Below are 15866 nucleotides of genomic sequence, written 5' to 3' on the forward strand. Positions count from 1 at the left end.
CAGAAGTGTGTCAAGCTGAAATATGTGTTAAGTTATTCACCCCGAGAACAAGCCACAGTGGGAGAGAGAGAGGAGGGAGGGAGGGAGGGAGGAGGATGCTAACCCAAATGCAGTCCCTAAGCACTGAGCAAATATGGGCAGCGATGGGCGGCAGAAAGCACTGGGAGGTCATCTAATTTTCATGAGATGCAATGGCAGCAAAGCAAACATCCTTTTTTCAAGAGCAGGAAACCAGTGAAGAATCTAAAGTGCAGAATAATTTTCAAGGACACTGTCAGTGCATTTTTAAATGTTGTGCATCAATGCATCAAATGGAGCAACATTCTTGTAATGTTGACCAGAACATTGTAAAAACACATAATGTAACATAGAATTATCTATTTTTATTAGTATTTTAATTAGCAAAACATTTAATAATTTAGGTTTCATGAATAATTCCTGAGAAATTTATTATCGAATGAGCATTTCTGACACGTGGTGTTACTGTGGATGGAAAAGGGTGTGGCAGGACAGTATCACTCGGTGCTGTCAGAACAATCTGACCAGGTGATTGAGGAGAAAGGAGAGATGAACCACATCAAGGTAAAAAGTCTTTGTGGTGATCATCAAGCCTGTAATATGATCAGTTAGTTCATTTTGGGATGACTTCTTCCCGCTTCAGGTTCATTGGTCAAATCCAGATCCAGAATCCAAAAGCAATGTACATGAGGTTAAAAGACTTGACATCTATATTTCTCATTCAGTTCAGCTCTCCCATGTGCTGTCCTTTGTGTGAGAGACATATCATGCTCTCTTCACTTGTTTTCCTTTCCTTGATCGTGCTCTTCCACTTCTTATGGCACCTTGTGTAGCCTTCCCCAGACCACACCAACCTGTGGGCTCCTCTTTGTCTGCCTGTGACACAAACCAACAGCAAAAACAGACACAATTACAGCCTTGTTGCCTGGGCAGTGATGTGGAGGTCCTGATGAAATATCCTGTACCCATTAATCTTTCCCCAGGGGGTGCAGGAGACTGGGAGCACTGGGCCAGCCACTTATTAAATGCTCCTAATAGAGGCCATTCATCTCCCCTTGAATCTTGAACGTTTCAACATGCAACATGAACCAACACGACTACACCCCACCTCTCTCTGCGCAAATATTGGTAATTTTATGAAGACAGCAAAGTTGATAATATTTCATTTTGTGGTATCTTTTTAAGTGAGCATGTTCCCTTTGTGAGCTTCCATGAGTTGATCGATGACTTTGTTTCCACCACAGTGCGAATATCTCATCTATAATTGTGCCACAATAATCATCATAAACAGCCATGCACAAGGTCATTTGGGACTAGATCAAAATTTATAGTTTGCACTAATAACTATGTTTAATATCCTGATTTTATTAGCATTCTGGAGCTAAATAGATGATAGTTTGATCAGCCATTAAGGGTTTGTCTTAAACTCATTTTCACACATTACTCATTAATATCTCTCTATCTGGCAATTAAGCAAATCCTTCAAAGTATAATTTCTGGCCTGGATGAACAATTAGATAACACTAATAGCTCTTCTTACAAAACAACTCCCTGGAAACACACATGCTCACACTGAGTCTGCAAGATAATGAATCTAATACCATCACTACAAACATTCACTGTACAAGCAAAATAGATCAGCCATGATAGACACACACTGTTCGTACAGTATAGGCTACTAAGGCCCAATGTATAATCATCATAAATTAACATGGCCTAATTACGTTTCACCTGCCAAGCTCCATATGGTCCCCAATTCTGGACAAAATAATTAGGTGACTGCATCCCAATTAAACAATTATCCAATGAAACCTCAGTAAAACAATTACCTGGTCATATCCTGGCAATGACTACAATGCTTAGCAGTGTAATGTTCAGGTCAATGAACAAGACAGCAGTAAATTATGCAATATAAAAAGATGACTACATCTGCATCAGATATTGTTCTTTGTTTTTTGTTTTGTTTTGTTTTTTTGTTTTTTTTACAAATAAATAAAAACTATATTCTGTAGTATTTCACACACATGCGACTCTGCCCTTCAACGTTCAACACAATTGATTCATATCCCCTGAAACACTGCTTTCATATTTGGAAAATGACATCATTGTGGGCGGAGATCTTAAAAGCAGTGATGTTTATGCTGGAGGACAGGAGAAAGAGGGATGAAGGGTAGTAAAGAGGGCACCTGCTGGGTTGTGATGAAGCCAAATCCTCAGGGACCAGAGATGAGATCATCCAAATCAGAAATGCTGTCAGGCGTGTTAACTGGAACAATAGTGACCCCTACTGACTGGTGTGGCTTTGATCTTCCTTATAATGAATACACCACAGCTTTAATGTACAGTATCTATTATGAGAGAGAAATACCTGTTTGCCATCTCTGTTGTCTCCTTTTTGTTTTGCAGTGAAGTCCATAAAGCTGAGCAGACTGTAGGAATATGGCTGACTTAATACAAGGGAAGGCCTCTTATTATCTGTGAATAAACAGAAACAAAACTACATGTGTTAACATCATCAGAATTGTTTTCTATTGAAATTTCAAGTGTTTTAATGATCCATAACTGGAAACATCAAACAGAACAGGGACGTCTGAAGCAGCCTCTCTGAGACTATTCTTTTAATTTTATGCAACATTGCCGCACTGTTATATGCCTTTAACCTTTGTCCCAGCAACAAGGTTGGGGCATCAGTGTGGGGCAATAGGCCATAGATCCCAAAGGCCCAGTGGTGATCAACACGACCCGGCAGATGGAGGGAGGTCTGCTTTGCAGTGGCAGACAGTACACCTCCCGTAGAAAGAGTGGGGGAGGGAGGGAGAGGGTGTTGTTTAATGGATGAGTGACTGCTGCAGCAAGGTTAAGGAAAGCAATCTCTGACACTCCACTTCCTCACAAGTCTCCCTCTCCTAGCAGCCAAGACCCCCTGCCTTCGGTACATGTACATACATCCTGCACCCTGCACCCTGCAGTGGACAGCAGCAGCTCTGACATAGAATTATGTCTGGCCAGAACACACACACACACACACACACACACACACACATGCATGCAAATTATTTATCCTTAGACTATTGCTGGTAATGACATTAGCAAAATGCTGATTGAAAAGCCTATCACTGATCACTGTACTCCAAGTGGTTGCATGAGCTTGTATATGTTTTTTATATATAATTATATACACTACAGGCCAAACATTTGGAAGCAAGGCCAATTCAGGCCAAACATTTGGAAGCAACTTCAAGTCTCTGTTCACAATGCCGTTCTTAAAAACCAGTATGAGTTCTATGAATTTTGGGATGTACAGTATTTACTGCATGATTAGACTTTGCTTTCATTGATATGCACCATTTTCCAATTACCTTTAGGTATACGTTGATGTTACCAGACCATTGCTGAACAAATGTTAACAAAAGAAAAGAAGGGCTTAGTTTTAGGGTTGAGAAGATTTGCAACTTCAGTACAAAAGTAAAAAACAAATCACAGTTTGCATTATTCGCTTTAGCTCTTTGGCTTTTGAGAGTTTGCGTACGAAAATCCCAATAAATCTCAACTGTGTTTGTATCTCTGACAAACTACCACAGAAATGGCTAAAAATAAACAGTTGAGTAAAGAAACAAGAGTACAGATTTGTACATTGAGGAAAGAAGGATACACTGAAAGAGAAATAGCAAAATCCCTAATGGTGTCCAACAAAGGAGTTCACTACACCCTGAAGAGACTAGAAGAAACTGGAAGTTATGATGATAGAAAAAGGTCTGGAAGAAAGAGGGTTACTACAAAAGCAGAGGATAAACATATCATTGTCACCAGTAAGAGAGATCGGCAAAAAACAGCAACACAAATAAGGGAGGAAATCAACATGACAAGGTCAAAACCCATATCTCTAACAGCTGTGAAAAGACATTTGACAAAGACTGGTCTGAAGGGTTGTGTGCAAAAAAACCACTACTTCATCCACAGAACAAGAAAAAGAGATATGAGTGGGCAAGCACTCATATCAAAGCAAAGTCTAAGCAAGAAAAACCCAAATACCTGATAATTATAGTAAAAATGCATTCTAATAAGTTACTCTACATAATCATCATGTTTAATTTGTTGCAAAGTATACCAATGAAACTATGATCTTTTTTCATACAAACTTGATCTTGCTCCCAAACTTTTGGCCTGTAGTGTATATATATCTATATATAATGTTTATTTGCCAGTTTAAAAAACATTCTTCACCTGATGTGAAAGCTGCTCCTGGCTCTGTAGCAGGTAAAAGGCAACTGGAGGTCTTGCAATGATCAGGCCTGGTAGAGTTGCTCTGGACACAGGGTTCATCTGCCTGTAATTGGACTTTGGGGGGGCTCTCATTGGTGGTGTCAGAAGGAGCAGAGCTGTTCTGGGTGTTGCATGTTGAGCTTGGAGTAAGAGAGCTTCCCGGGATCTGAGGCTGTGTGGGCCAGATCGAGCTGCACACAGGGGTGAGGGGGGAGCTGTCTCGCTCACCCATCCTTGTTAAGACCTCTGAGCCGCTGGCTTTAGGCTCCTCTAACGGAGGGCTGTGGTGGAGGTCAGTCAGTAGGGGACAGGAGAGGTCTTGAGTGAAGAATCCCAGTGCTTCCTCTTGCTGGTGATGTTCACATGCTTTCTGAACCCATATGGTGTAACATGTTAAATATGAAGAGCCCCATTTGGCAAACAGGTAACATAATAATCAACTTGAAGTATGTACCAGTAGAGAGAGATATTGCCTACCTGTTGAGGTTTCTCGTCCAGAAAACAGTCAGACATGGCTGCCTCAGTAAAACTAAAAATCTGAGGAGGGACGCCCTCTGACTGGTCCTCTTGCAAAACAGTGCTTCTCAGCTCAGCGACATGTGAGAGACCATGAACAATTTGATTTCTCTTTTCTTGTTTCTCTGCAGATTAGAGTTGATTCAGTGACATTAAGGTATGCAAACCATTCAGTAGACCATGCTTATTACTTATCTTCTAGCTGAACATAGCCACATACCAAAGCCAGGTGAGAGCAAACTGTGACGCTCCACTGGGAGCTGACAGAGCAAAGGCACTGATTGGCTGACCTCACTACTGCATAACCGAGGGGGGTGATTCATCCTGAAACTGGAAGAAATAAATATCACTCAGTTTTTATTTACTTGCCAGCATCAAGTCCACTGTAAGTATTTTGTGACATTAGATGACCTCTGACCTCTTATTTAGAGGAAGGCTTTTATCCATGGAAGGTCCTGAAAGTGCATCAACACTGAGAAAGTCCTCGCTTGAGAAAACACCTTCTTCTCCCTCTAGGAAAGAGTTGAAGTTTGTACTCTTCATATGGAACGTGTTCAAATAAAATCCTACAGAAAGCTCACCTGCAGGAAAAGCCAGCTCCACCATAACATCTTTGTTCAAGTTGCTGAAGGAAACAGGGTCTGTGGTGCCATCTGGTGTCACAATCATCTCAGGGCAATCTGGCAAGGCACCGACCGATGAAGGGGGTCTGCTCTTTTCTTCTTCATCATCCATGCTTTGGTTCTCACCATCAGTGAGGAGAGACGAAATCCGCTGCAGAGTCACGGTGCTTTGATACACATAAGGACGATCCCGTCTCAACAGAAACAAGGAAGAGGCCGAGGTGAAGGAGGAGACGGACTCGGAGCTCTGATCCTCTGAGGAGGAAATGTGCCTTTGTATCTCATGGTGCTGCTGGGACAAGGACACACATACAGAACATTATTTCAAAATCAGACTTCATGAGAATCAATTATTTTTTAGTAGAAACTATGTAAATGTATACATTATATGTAGGCTGTTCCCCCTCTGGTTCATCTGTATTTTCTGTTTGCTCCGTTTGCTCATCCACCATTTCCATTGGGGAGGGGCTGGGCGTGAGATGAAGCAGAGCCTGAGTTGACAGAGACATCTTTCTGCTGTTCAATTTTCTCTCTGTGTGCTCTGGCCACACCACCTCACTGGAATAAAGAACATGAGGAAATTATCTGCTGAGTTCTCTGGGGTAGTGAATATATTTCAACATTTAATCAACCTCTTTTATCCACATGCCATCAGTACCTTAGCTTGGGAGGGGAATTTCTCACTTCCATCACAGCATTCCTGACTAGTTTTACAAGTTCCTCTGGCGACACTGTGTTCACTCTCTGAGCCTGATAAAGCTCGGCAGACAGCGGACAGGGAGGCCTTCCTCCTGAACAGTCGGTTGAAACAAAGCTCATACTTAATTATAATGCATTTTCATTCAGTCCTATGCTGTTTTACATTCTCTGCCTTACCTTTCTTCATCAGTGGCAACTGTGACTCTATTGTCTCAATCCTGGTTACATTGTCTCCTGTAACCTGTCATGAATAATGATGAAGATTTTTAATTTTTAAAAAAGTCATTTCCAAAGCTCTATATCTTTGGTACATAAGTTTTGTTGTATGACAGGAGATTCACCCACATCATATCCTGCAGGAATGTACTTTACAGCCTTTGTACACAGACCAAATCCATTACAAGCCTGTAAGAAGTAAGCGACCATGTCATCACTTTCTGTGTGGCCTCTTTTCAGTAGAGCCCAGGCGTCAGAAACACAACTGGAGACCAGAGACATCGTCAGCATCACACATCAAGATAAAAAGCCAAATTCTTTATAATCACAGATAAGACTAGAAGGCCATAAGTGAACCAGAATATACCTGTTTTGAAGTAGTACATCTGCACAGAGCTTGGCATCCTCAGTGCTCTCTATTGCAGGTCTGGTCCAGTGGAGGTACCTTAATGCCAAGTGGGGGTGTTTTTTTGTCAGTAGACAATGGATAATGCACCAATGCTGCCAAGGGAGCCAGGGGACAGCGGCCCTGGGGCTCAGCAACAGCTCCATGGAGGCCTAGGCAGGGTGTAACATAACATGCAAAATTATTATGTGTGACTTTAATTTAAAATGTTGTCTTGTAACTGAAGAAATGTTAATCATTTGGAATGAAAGAAAACTCCTAGTTGCTTTTATCATTAAAGAAACACCAATTTATTACTATCCATTAAAGCATTTCCTCTACTGAAATAAAGATCTGCTGTAGTTGATTCACCTGTGAATGACACAGTGGAGTGTTATTACATTCATCGTATGCACTATTCAAGTGGCCCATTAGTGTCACCTGCAGACCACTATGGCCACGTCAATAAGGACAACTGATGTGATCAACAGGATGGTTGACTGGTTAGGTTATGTGTTCATAAAAATGGTTTAATCAAAATCATAATCAGTCACTCAGCTGACAAATAAAATCAGTTTTGCTTCTTGGGTGTCTCATGGTTACCTACCTTGATATTTCCATGATCAAGCATCCAGAAGGCCCTGATTTGTTGGGAAAAGCTGGAAGGAATTGTGAAAGCATGGCAGAAGGATTGGAGGAGGTCGTCTTTACACTGCAGGAAGTTTGTCATGTCCAGGATAAAGTACATGAGCTGTGATATATGGGTTAAGAACTATGTAACCTGAATTTAATGTGTATTTTGGAGAGAACAGAACAGAGCAGAGAGCAAGATAAAGGGCCATACTCTACAGAATGCTCTACACAAAGCTTTGTTGATGCTGTGTTGAAATGGATACTACTGCCTGGACTGACATGTTGTCAATACGAGGCACCAGCACAAGCTTTAGCAGGGCCTGCAGATTAGGAGGAGGATAGCACTGGTCTGTGCAGTCCTCAGAGGTCCAGATGCACCCGTGCTTTTTGTCCAACTGAGCCACCATTCCCTGTATGAAGGACCTCCATCTTTCAGTTCCTCCCTCCTCCCATCTAGTCACATGAAACAAAAACAGAAAAGCAGGAAACTTCAGCACAAGAAGGACAGGTGTGATTTGAATGGTTTGAAATCCCCCAGCATCAAGTCAAATCATCTAAATTACCCAAGCGTCTTCAGATAAGCTTTCTGATGGCTGTGCTCCATTAACTTCCACATCTGAGAGATACGCTTCACCTCATGGGCCTCTGACAGTGACAGCAGAGAACAGAAACACATGAAAAAGTGTGATAGCATTTCATCGCACCTATATTATGGTGTGTGATGGTATCTGTACCAGGGTATTTGGGCAGAAGCCCCATGATGCCCCACCACTGGACTAGCTGGCCCAGCCAGATGTGTTGCTTCAGAGCCCTGTGCTCTCTATTCCAGCAGGAATGCCTAACATCTGAGGAGCCAACTGTGTCCCTGCAGACCACACATGGGTACCCCACACCTGCATGAAACACATAGAAAGTGAAGTCCAAGTGAGGCGTTACACATGACAAAATATTAAAGGCTAGGATAACAATTCCAAACCATCATGCTGCTGTAGCTGTTTTCTGTATGCGTTCGGAAGTGTGTACCGTGCCACAGGTGTGCTGAAGTGAGCTGTCGCCTCGCCCACTGGGCCAGGGTGAGCAGGTTCCTCAGTTTCTGGAGCAGCATGTGAACCCGGGTGAAAGAACTCCGGTCCAGAAACATCCACAGACCTTGGCAACGACTGAAGCCTGAAGGAATAAATGAGACAAAAGAGATACAATGATCCCACCTTCAAACTTGAAATTATATTAGCTCGTTAAATAATATCATTGATAAGGAGATGTGTGCTTACATAAGGTCAATAACTCCTTTTTAGCAAACTCTGATGTCCTCTGTACCCAGCAACTAAAGGTCGGCAGGATTTCCTCCATGTTAACACCACCTTATTGGAGATAAGATGTCGAATCAAACATCAAATACTTTATAGATATAGATTGATTTCTGCAAGTGGTGGACAGAACCATCATTTCATAGTATACAAATGGTCCTAATGTACCTTCAGCTGTAAGCTTCCGTAGCCAGCGGATGATGGCTCTGATGTTGTTGTTGGCCAGCGCCTCAGACCACTGGCCTTCTGTATCAAACATGATGCCTCTTGTCACCAGGACAAGGTAGCTCATGTGGAATCAAGGTACCATTACTGAAAAATATAGCTGACACTATGGCTCATTATAGCAAAAGAAAACAGTGTTTATTTATGAAAACATCTGTGATTTATGTCATGCACTGTATACTAAGTGACCATACAAGGTTAACCAAGGCTTATGTGAAATATATCAATGAGAGCTTAAATAACTTGTGCACTTAAGCCTGGAAAACCTCTCAGACATGTTTCCGTAATAAGATAAATGGATTGTGCAAGAACAGATTAGTAGTTTGATCATCATTTTGAAGAGCCCCAATAGAGAAATTCGTAAATATTTGATAGATTCTCAGTACTTACTTGGAGACGTGGTGTAGTTGTCCATAGTAGCTCAGTTATTCTTCCTTCTTGGTCAGTGCAGCAGTGAGTGTGTCTGCCTTGTGGATTTGCTGACTGGTCCGGTGGCTACAGTAACGTTCTCTTCTTACACAAGCTACTTTGGTACATGTTAATCCACTAATCTCACTCTCAGTTAACATTTCATTGGCTGATTTGCAGAGTGGCTGTGAGTGTATATTTATGTGCGCGCATGAGTGTGTTGAAATGAATGTTGGAGACAGAGTAGATGAGACCAGCAGGGGTGAGATGATGGCTGGAGGTGAAAATGACTTCTTCAGTGACAGAGAGGAGAAAAATAACCTGCTTTCTACAGCTTGAAACTCTCAGGTATTCAGCACTTTTAGCCACACCCCAGTCAGTGATGTCATGACAAGTTTTTTCACAATTTGGCAAAACACTTGTTGTGGTGTGCCCAAAGGCACCACATGCCTGGGAAGTAGAGCTGCAACATCAGTCAATTAATCAAATGAATCAGTCACTATTTTTGTGATTTTCTAAGCAAAGATGCCAAACGCTTGTTGTTTTTAGCTTTTCAGATGTGTGGATTTGAGGCTTTTGTCTTTGTCACACGTGATAGTAAATGTGGAAAATTATAGCAACCTTTTTATAAAAAAAACAATCATTTAATCAAGCAAATTATCTGAAGATTTAATAATAATCAAAATAACTGTTAAGTACAGCCCTACTGGAAAGATTTCACCGGTCGAGAGCTGTGTAGCAGCAGTTTCTTCAGTTTTATAAAATTGTGTCAGTGTGCATCAAGCCCTAGGTTACTCTTTATGACCTGTCTACTTCTCTAGATCTTGTGTGTGGTGATCACAAAAGCACCACAGTGTAGCACATGATAGTATTTCTTAAAAATCATTTTTAATTAATTCTATGTGCATAAAGTATTTTTTTGTCATTACAAGCTGGGTTAATCAAAGTATTTCCTCATGGTGATGCTGCAGGTTAACAATAAAACCTAAACACCTTTCAGAATGTCCAATCAGATGTGCAGTCTTTTTATCTACTACTTTTACTTTTGACTCAAATGAAAATGAAAACACACACACACACACACACTAACTCAATTGCAATGGCCGTCAGCCATTACTTTCACAGTGCCGGGACAGTCAGATTTGCGTAGGTGGCAGAAGGTGGGTCCAAATCCCTCATGGGGGCCAGGCCTGATTAATGATTAAAGGGGATTAGGAGGAGGGTCAGGACTTGGTTACTAGTCTCGCTCTGATGCTGCTGTGGCTGCCTTCATACTATATGTGTCAGTACGGCCACTTTATTCTCTCAGGACTAAATCTGAGGATGTCAGCAAGAAAAGAAACTGAAAACGAGAGAATGATGGATTATAGGAATGATGGCATATTGTCAAGGTGAATGCTGACTAGGCTAAGGTAGGTGCAGTGGACTTCTTGGATTTATATTTTCAATGTGTCAGCTATTTCTTATTTTACTTTCGGAGACTTTTTTCCAGGCAGAAATGCAAGGATCACTGGATTAAAGAAAGGAGGTTATAATGTTTTCTCAACTAAATTATATGCTTTAACTTTTCTCAGTTTGTCTCATGTAGATTCCTGTTTCCTGTTTGCATAAACTGATCACATGTCATTGCATTTTGCCTTAACAGTGTTTTCCATTTTAAGTAATTGCACTGTTAATGTGACAATATTTCTTTCACCATTGTAGTCACAGCACCTATTGTACAACCATAATGCAGCGTCCACACGATATTGATCATGACTACCAGGCTAAGCTGCTTATGAGAGGACCTTCAGAGAACTGTTCAGCCAATCCCCCACCCATTGGTCCCCGGCACCTCCTGGAGGATAACCTGTTCCTCTCCCCTGATCTACCTGTGGCCCACCCTTAATCCCCCCCAACTTAAAAGAAAAACTGAGAGGATAAATACACAATGGCGGTTTTGAGAGTGAAGTTCACCAAGACCAAGCGGGACAAGTTGGCCCAGGTGCTGTGGATCCTCAACTGGATCTCAGTGGTGACAGGGGCCATCCTGTTCAGCCTGGGGCTCTTCCTCAAGGTGGAGATCAACAAACGAGGTGAGCTGATGGCTGAGAGGGACATCCAGTACGTGCCCAATATGCTTATTGCTGTGGGCCTCATCGCCTGTGCCATCAACTTCCTGGGTGGGAAGATCTGTTACGACTGTGTGGACACAACCAAGTTCTTGCGCTGGAAGCTGATCATGCTGCCCTACATTATATGCACCTTCTTCTTCACCTTCTGTGTGCTGGTGGGGGCTCTGATGTGTTACAGCATGCGTGGAGAGCTGGAGGAGTCTCTGAACCTGGGGCTGACAGAGGCCATGAGGTTCTACAAGGACACAGACACACCAGGACGATGTTTCCTGAAGCGCACTGTGGACATGCTGCAGATAGAGTTCAAGTGCTGTGGCAACAATGGCTATAAAGACTGGTTCCAAATCCAGTGGATCAGCAACCGTTACCTGGACATGTCTCAAAAAGAGGTGGTGGAGTAAGTACAAACTGCAGAATGAGGACACTCAATTAGTGAAAATCAAAAAATGAAATGAAACTGGGACTGTACAGAAATTACTGACAGGAAACAAATATGAGTTGATACAACAAAAACATTTAAGATTGTACAATCTAATAATAATTTTCACAATAAAAGTAGAATTATGCATTTCCAAATTTATGGAAAACATGACAAAGTTAAGAATACTCGTACCTTTTTTTATTTCAGAATAAAAAGATAATAAATAAAAGGATAACCATGAATTAGAATATTTTAAAATAGGCCAACTTTATGACACATTTAATTTTTTTAACTTAATGTGGAATGAAGAGAAGGGGGACAACTGTTGGTATGAATAAATATCTATGTGTTTCTCATAAGTGGCATATTGGTCTTATTAAGTAGTTGGCTGATGGGGAAAATTAAGCCCTGAACCAGTGGCAGGATTGTTTCCTTCTGTGTGTTTCTAATGACACTATTTGATGTTCCCTGCTCTATTTAAAAAGTCTTTAGCAAAATGAAAAAGTGCATAGCTCTCCACCCTTTCGAATCTCTAATAATTTTCATACAGTCCCTAACAATGCCACGCTAAGATCTAATCTTTCACACTCTGTATCACCAAATTCATAAACACAGACCCTGAACCTTTCCTTCTTTTCCCTGCTGACTAGCCGCTTTAGGAGTAACGTGGAGGGGAAGTACCTGATGGATGGAGTTCCCTTCAGCTGCTGCAACATCAACTCCCCCCGGCCCTGCATCCAACAGCAGATCACCAACAACTCTGCCCACTTCAACTACGAGCACCAGACAGAGGAGCTGAACCTGTGGATGAAAGGGTGTCGTCAGGCGCTGCTGGAGCATTACAACTACATCATGCAGTCCATTGGCCTTGCAGTCCTCATCACTTGGCTGTTTGAGGTGAGAAAATACAAGCTAGAGGGCCATAATAGTGAACTTAAGGGGGAAATCAACCAAAATTTACACGTCAAGGTGTGTTTGAAGATGTTGGGGAGCACTACTGCCTACGTCAAAAAAGTGGTTGGTATAAAGCCTTCTGTGGCTCCACAGAGAGCTGCACAAAGCCTGATATATTACCTCAAATGATGTCACTTGAAAATTAAAAAAAAAAAATCTGTTGGTGTGTTGGTGTAACCAGCTACAGGTACTACATGAGTTCTACTAGCATAACACAACTGAACCTTCAACTAAGGGTGGCCATGTTGCATTGTGGGTAAGGCAGGAGTCAGGTTTTGACAAAGTGTGCAATAAAAAATGTGGTTCTGCTGCATCCATTTAAAGTTCTTCTTTCCCCAAAAAGACCTGCATGTGTGTTGGTGCGACCACTGTAAGTTCTTGTTTGTCACTAGTTAAGGATATGATTGGTGTCACCTCAGCCTTTGCATTAACACATTTATCCACTCTACACACTTGCAGTAATAATCCTTGAGTATTATCTCTAGGTCAACCATGCAGCACTTGAAGTGAACTCTCCTATTCTCCCCTACTCTATTGCATTGGTTTCCTAAGGAACTGTCACAGATCTGCAGATACAAATCTTATACAATATTACATCATCCCATATGGAGAAATAAAACTACTTATTTGACCTTTAATATTATGATTTTTGTTCATGTTTTTGTTTAATCCTCTCTTGTCAGTAATAAAGGTCTCTGCATCTTGTTTCAGCTGTCAGTGTTGACAGGAGTCCGTTACCTCCAAACCTCCCTGGAAAACGTGCTGAGACAGGGAGATCCCAACTCTGAGTCTGATGGCTGGCTGCTGGAAAACAGCTTCATGGAAACAGCCCGCACCAACCTGAACATCATCAAGAGCCTTGGCAAGAGCAATCAGATAGACACAGCCAATAATGGAGACCCGAACATTGATGTCCCTACCACCTCCAAAGCACACTATGGGCCAGACAATGTGCCACCGAAGCAGATATCTGAAGCCAGTTGACCTTTCTCCAATAAAAAGACCTCAGTGAAAAACATCACTGAAGGCCAGACTACTTACACAAAGCTGATGAGGAAGGTCAAGAATTACAGCTGAGGAATACCTGTACAAATGTGTTTGCGTGCGTGTGTGGAAAATGAAATACAGTGTGGGAATTATCACACAATATGTGACACATTTTCTTGAATTTCTGAAGTGCAGATAATGCCTGTTTTTACAACCATAAACATCACACAAATCACCATAAATGTATACATTTTACAATACATCTGTACACAACTGTTCTGTAGTCTGTTGTTTACAAATGACGTTGTTGCCTGTGTGTTGTGATTTTGCAGCACATGTCCATAACAGTTTCATACACCTGTGGGTTGCAAGTCATCAAAATGATGAGGACAAATTAAGGATGAAGGTCCAAAGTTGAAGCACCCATATTTTTTTCTTTTCTGTTTCTTTGTTGCCTGATTTCACTTGAACATCTAAGAAAGCAGTCAAGGATGTATATTTGTTTTCAGGAATTTGTAGTGTATAATTACATTTCACACATTGGGTGATTAGGCTTCTGATTAAATAGGCCTTGTAGGACTTGGAAGGGCATCATGATAAATTTTACATTAGTTCTAGGTGTTATATACTAATAGTATGACACCAGATATAGCAAACAAAGTTGCACCAAAGGTAGTAAACAATGTAATTATCTAGACAAAAATCCATAAGTAATTTATAGCAGATAAATTTCTTAGAAGGTTCAAGCATCATTACAATGAATCTGATGTGCCTCAGCTGTGCCACTGTGGTTTAATGATCTAATGAAAACACATTTCGCTGGGATGAGCTACCAAAATCTTGACAATAAACCTTTTGAGATGGCTTTGGCTTGGCTTTACCTTCAGTCACTGTCTTATGAGGGCTGGTCTTCTTTGTGTGTCTTTATCAGCTGGTGGCAGGGTCTCGTCACTTGAAATAAGAACTCAGAGGTTGCTTAAGTGAAGCACATAAGTGAGTAATGTTGCAGTTCTGTCTATGAGATGTTAATGTGTTAAAATGTACAATTCAAAGTACATTTATGGAAACAACAAAATTTTCTTTCTTTGCCTCATCTGTGGCTCTCACATGACGGACAAAACAATATTACTGATGGAGAACAGCTCATTCATTTATTCTGTATGCAAGCAAGACAAGAGGCAATTCAATTTCAAACATCCTGCAATGGAGCTCCTCCTTTTATACTGGTGTGTAGCTGATTACATTTTAGATAATAGAAAGTGTAACATTATTGCACTCTGATTGATTCAGGGCACAGGAACAGTCCATCTGGAGATAGGCCAGTGTCTTTATTTCGACAGCCTGGAAGTCTCATGAAGTACAGTCAAACACAAAAAGGAAAAAAAGGATATATTCACACAATTTGTCCTGAATAGGAAGAGAAATTATGAGTTAGCCTACTGAAATGATACCATACTAGATTGCTTTTGATAAAGTGTACATTTCTTTCTTTAGTAGAATATTGCAATAGGTTTTTTGTTTGTTTTTTTTTTTACTTGATTTTTGTTAAGTGAATAAAAACCACGCGAAATGTGACCAATAATCTGTTTGACAGTGGTCCCTTCATTAAGTTTTAACTATTACAAAGATACAGTAAATAGCTGATGATTATGATCAGCTTGGCCTAGGTTTTTTGTAAAATGGTGTCCCATAATATCATAGTATACTGGAAATATTTCATATAATTCACTCCCAGATTCTTAAGGTCAGTGAGAACTTTTAACCAATTGATATTTTAATCAAAATATGGCATTTACAAAACTTTAATGTCCGCTTATCAATAAATGTATCCATATCAGGAATTTGTGGAAGTGTGTAAGTGTATACTTCTTAGAGTACTGTATCTGTTTAAATATAACTTTGAAAATAATGTAAATTTTATAAATGTTTCATCCATAAAATATGTCTGAGTAAAGGTGACAGTAGGTTATGGCTCCATTATTTGGACCATCTACATAATTGATGGGCAAAAACCAAAATGTGTAGGATGTCTGATCAAGCCTACACATTTCCAAATGACCCTTCAAAACAGCATATTTCAACATTATAACTTATAAC

At 40.8% G+C, this 15866-nt stretch overlaps 2 protein-coding genes and 1 long non-coding RNA gene across 5 annotated transcripts; 1 reads left to right on the top strand and 2 right to left on the bottom strand.

Annotated features, from left to right (window-relative positions):
• Positions 1-363: 363 nt before the first annotated feature.
• Positions 364-8226, bottom strand: LOC139633389 (uncharacterized). Of its 3 annotated transcripts, none has more exons than XM_071499039.1 (16): positions 8088-8225; positions 7917-7998; positions 7617-7806; positions 7328-7471; positions 6703-6893; positions 6465-6600; positions 6297-6360; positions 6079-6211; positions 5804-5978; positions 5379-5712; positions 5216-5309; positions 5018-5127; positions 4759-4922; positions 4243-4651; positions 2387-2493; positions 364-894 (listed from the first exon to the last, which is right to left on the bottom strand). In XM_071499039.1, exons 1-16 carry the CDS (start codon positions 8110-8112, stop codon positions 784-786), a joined length of 2469 nt encoding a protein of 822 aa, XP_071355140.1. In that variant the 5' UTR covers positions 8113-8225; the 3' UTR covers positions 364-783. The 3 variants fall into 3 exon arrangements, with proteins under 3 accessions (XP_071355140.1, XP_071355139.1, XP_071355138.1); XM_071499038.1 differs by lacking the exon at positions 364-894 and adding an exon at positions 930-2284 and having other exon boundaries at positions 5216-5252; positions 8088-8226; XM_071499037.1 differs by lacking the exon at positions 364-894 and adding an exon at positions 930-2284 and having other exon boundaries at positions 8088-8226.
• A 154-nt stretch (positions 8227-8380) lies between these two features.
• On the bottom strand, positions 8381-9534 carry LOC139632625 (uncharacterized). Its single transcript, XR_011693602.1, has 3 exons — positions 8829-9534; positions 8625-8714; positions 8381-8520 (listed from the first exon to the last, which is right to left on the bottom strand). It is a non-coding gene; the product is annotated as an uncharacterized lncRNA (long non-coding RNA).
• Positions 9535-10547: 1013 nt separating this feature from the next.
• LOC139633305 (photoreceptor outer segment membrane glycoprotein 2-like) lies at positions 10548-15348 on the top strand. The gene is made up of 4 exons (XM_071498896.1): positions 10548-10705; positions 10998-11804; positions 12479-12725; positions 13494-15348. Exons 2-4 carry the CDS (start codon positions 11224-11226, stop codon positions 13764-13766), a joined length of 1101 nt encoding a protein of 366 aa, XP_071354997.1. The 5' UTR covers positions 10548-10705; positions 10998-11223; the 3' UTR covers positions 13767-15348.
• Positions 15349-15866: the final 518 nt, after the last annotated feature.

Source organism: Trachinotus anak, unplaced genomic scaffold, assembly GCF_046630095.1.
Source record: "Trachinotus anak isolate AG129_WGS33_773 ecotype Australia unplaced genomic scaffold, CSIRO_AGI_Tana_v1 ptg000015l, whole genome shotgun sequence".
NCBI classification, from domain to species: domain Eukaryota; kingdom Metazoa; phylum Chordata; class Actinopteri; order Carangiformes; family Carangidae; genus Trachinotus; species Trachinotus anak.

What these genes read in the sequence shown, in the direction of transcription:
- LOC139633305 (XM_071498896.1), top strand. Translation starts at nt 11,224, where the DNA reads ATGGCGGTTTTGAGAGTGAAGTTCACCAAGACCAAGCGGGACAAGTTG. An exon ending in TCTCAAAAAGAGGTGGTGGA is followed by an intron (nt 11,805 to 12,478) that starts GTAAGTACAAAC and finishes CCTGCTGACTAG; the next exon opens with CCGCTTTAGGAGTAACGTGG. An exon ending in TCATCACTTGGCTGTTTGAG is followed by an intron (nt 12,726 to 13,493) that starts GTGAGAAAATAC and finishes ATCTTGTTTCAG; the next exon opens with CTGTCAGTGTTGACAGGAGT.
- LOC139633389 (XM_071499037.1), bottom strand. Translation starts at nt 8,112, where the DNA reads ATGGGGCTTCTGCCCAAATACCCTG. An exon ending in GATGTACTACTTCAAAACAG is followed by an intron (nt 6,601 to 6,702) that starts GTATATTCTGGT and finishes TCTGGTCTCCAG; the next exon opens with TTGTGTTTCTGACGCCTGGG. An exon ending in ACATTCCTGCAGGATATGAT is followed by an intron (nt 6,361 to 6,464) that starts GTGGGTGAATCT and finishes TATTCATGACAG; the next exon opens with GTTACAGGAGACAATGTAAC.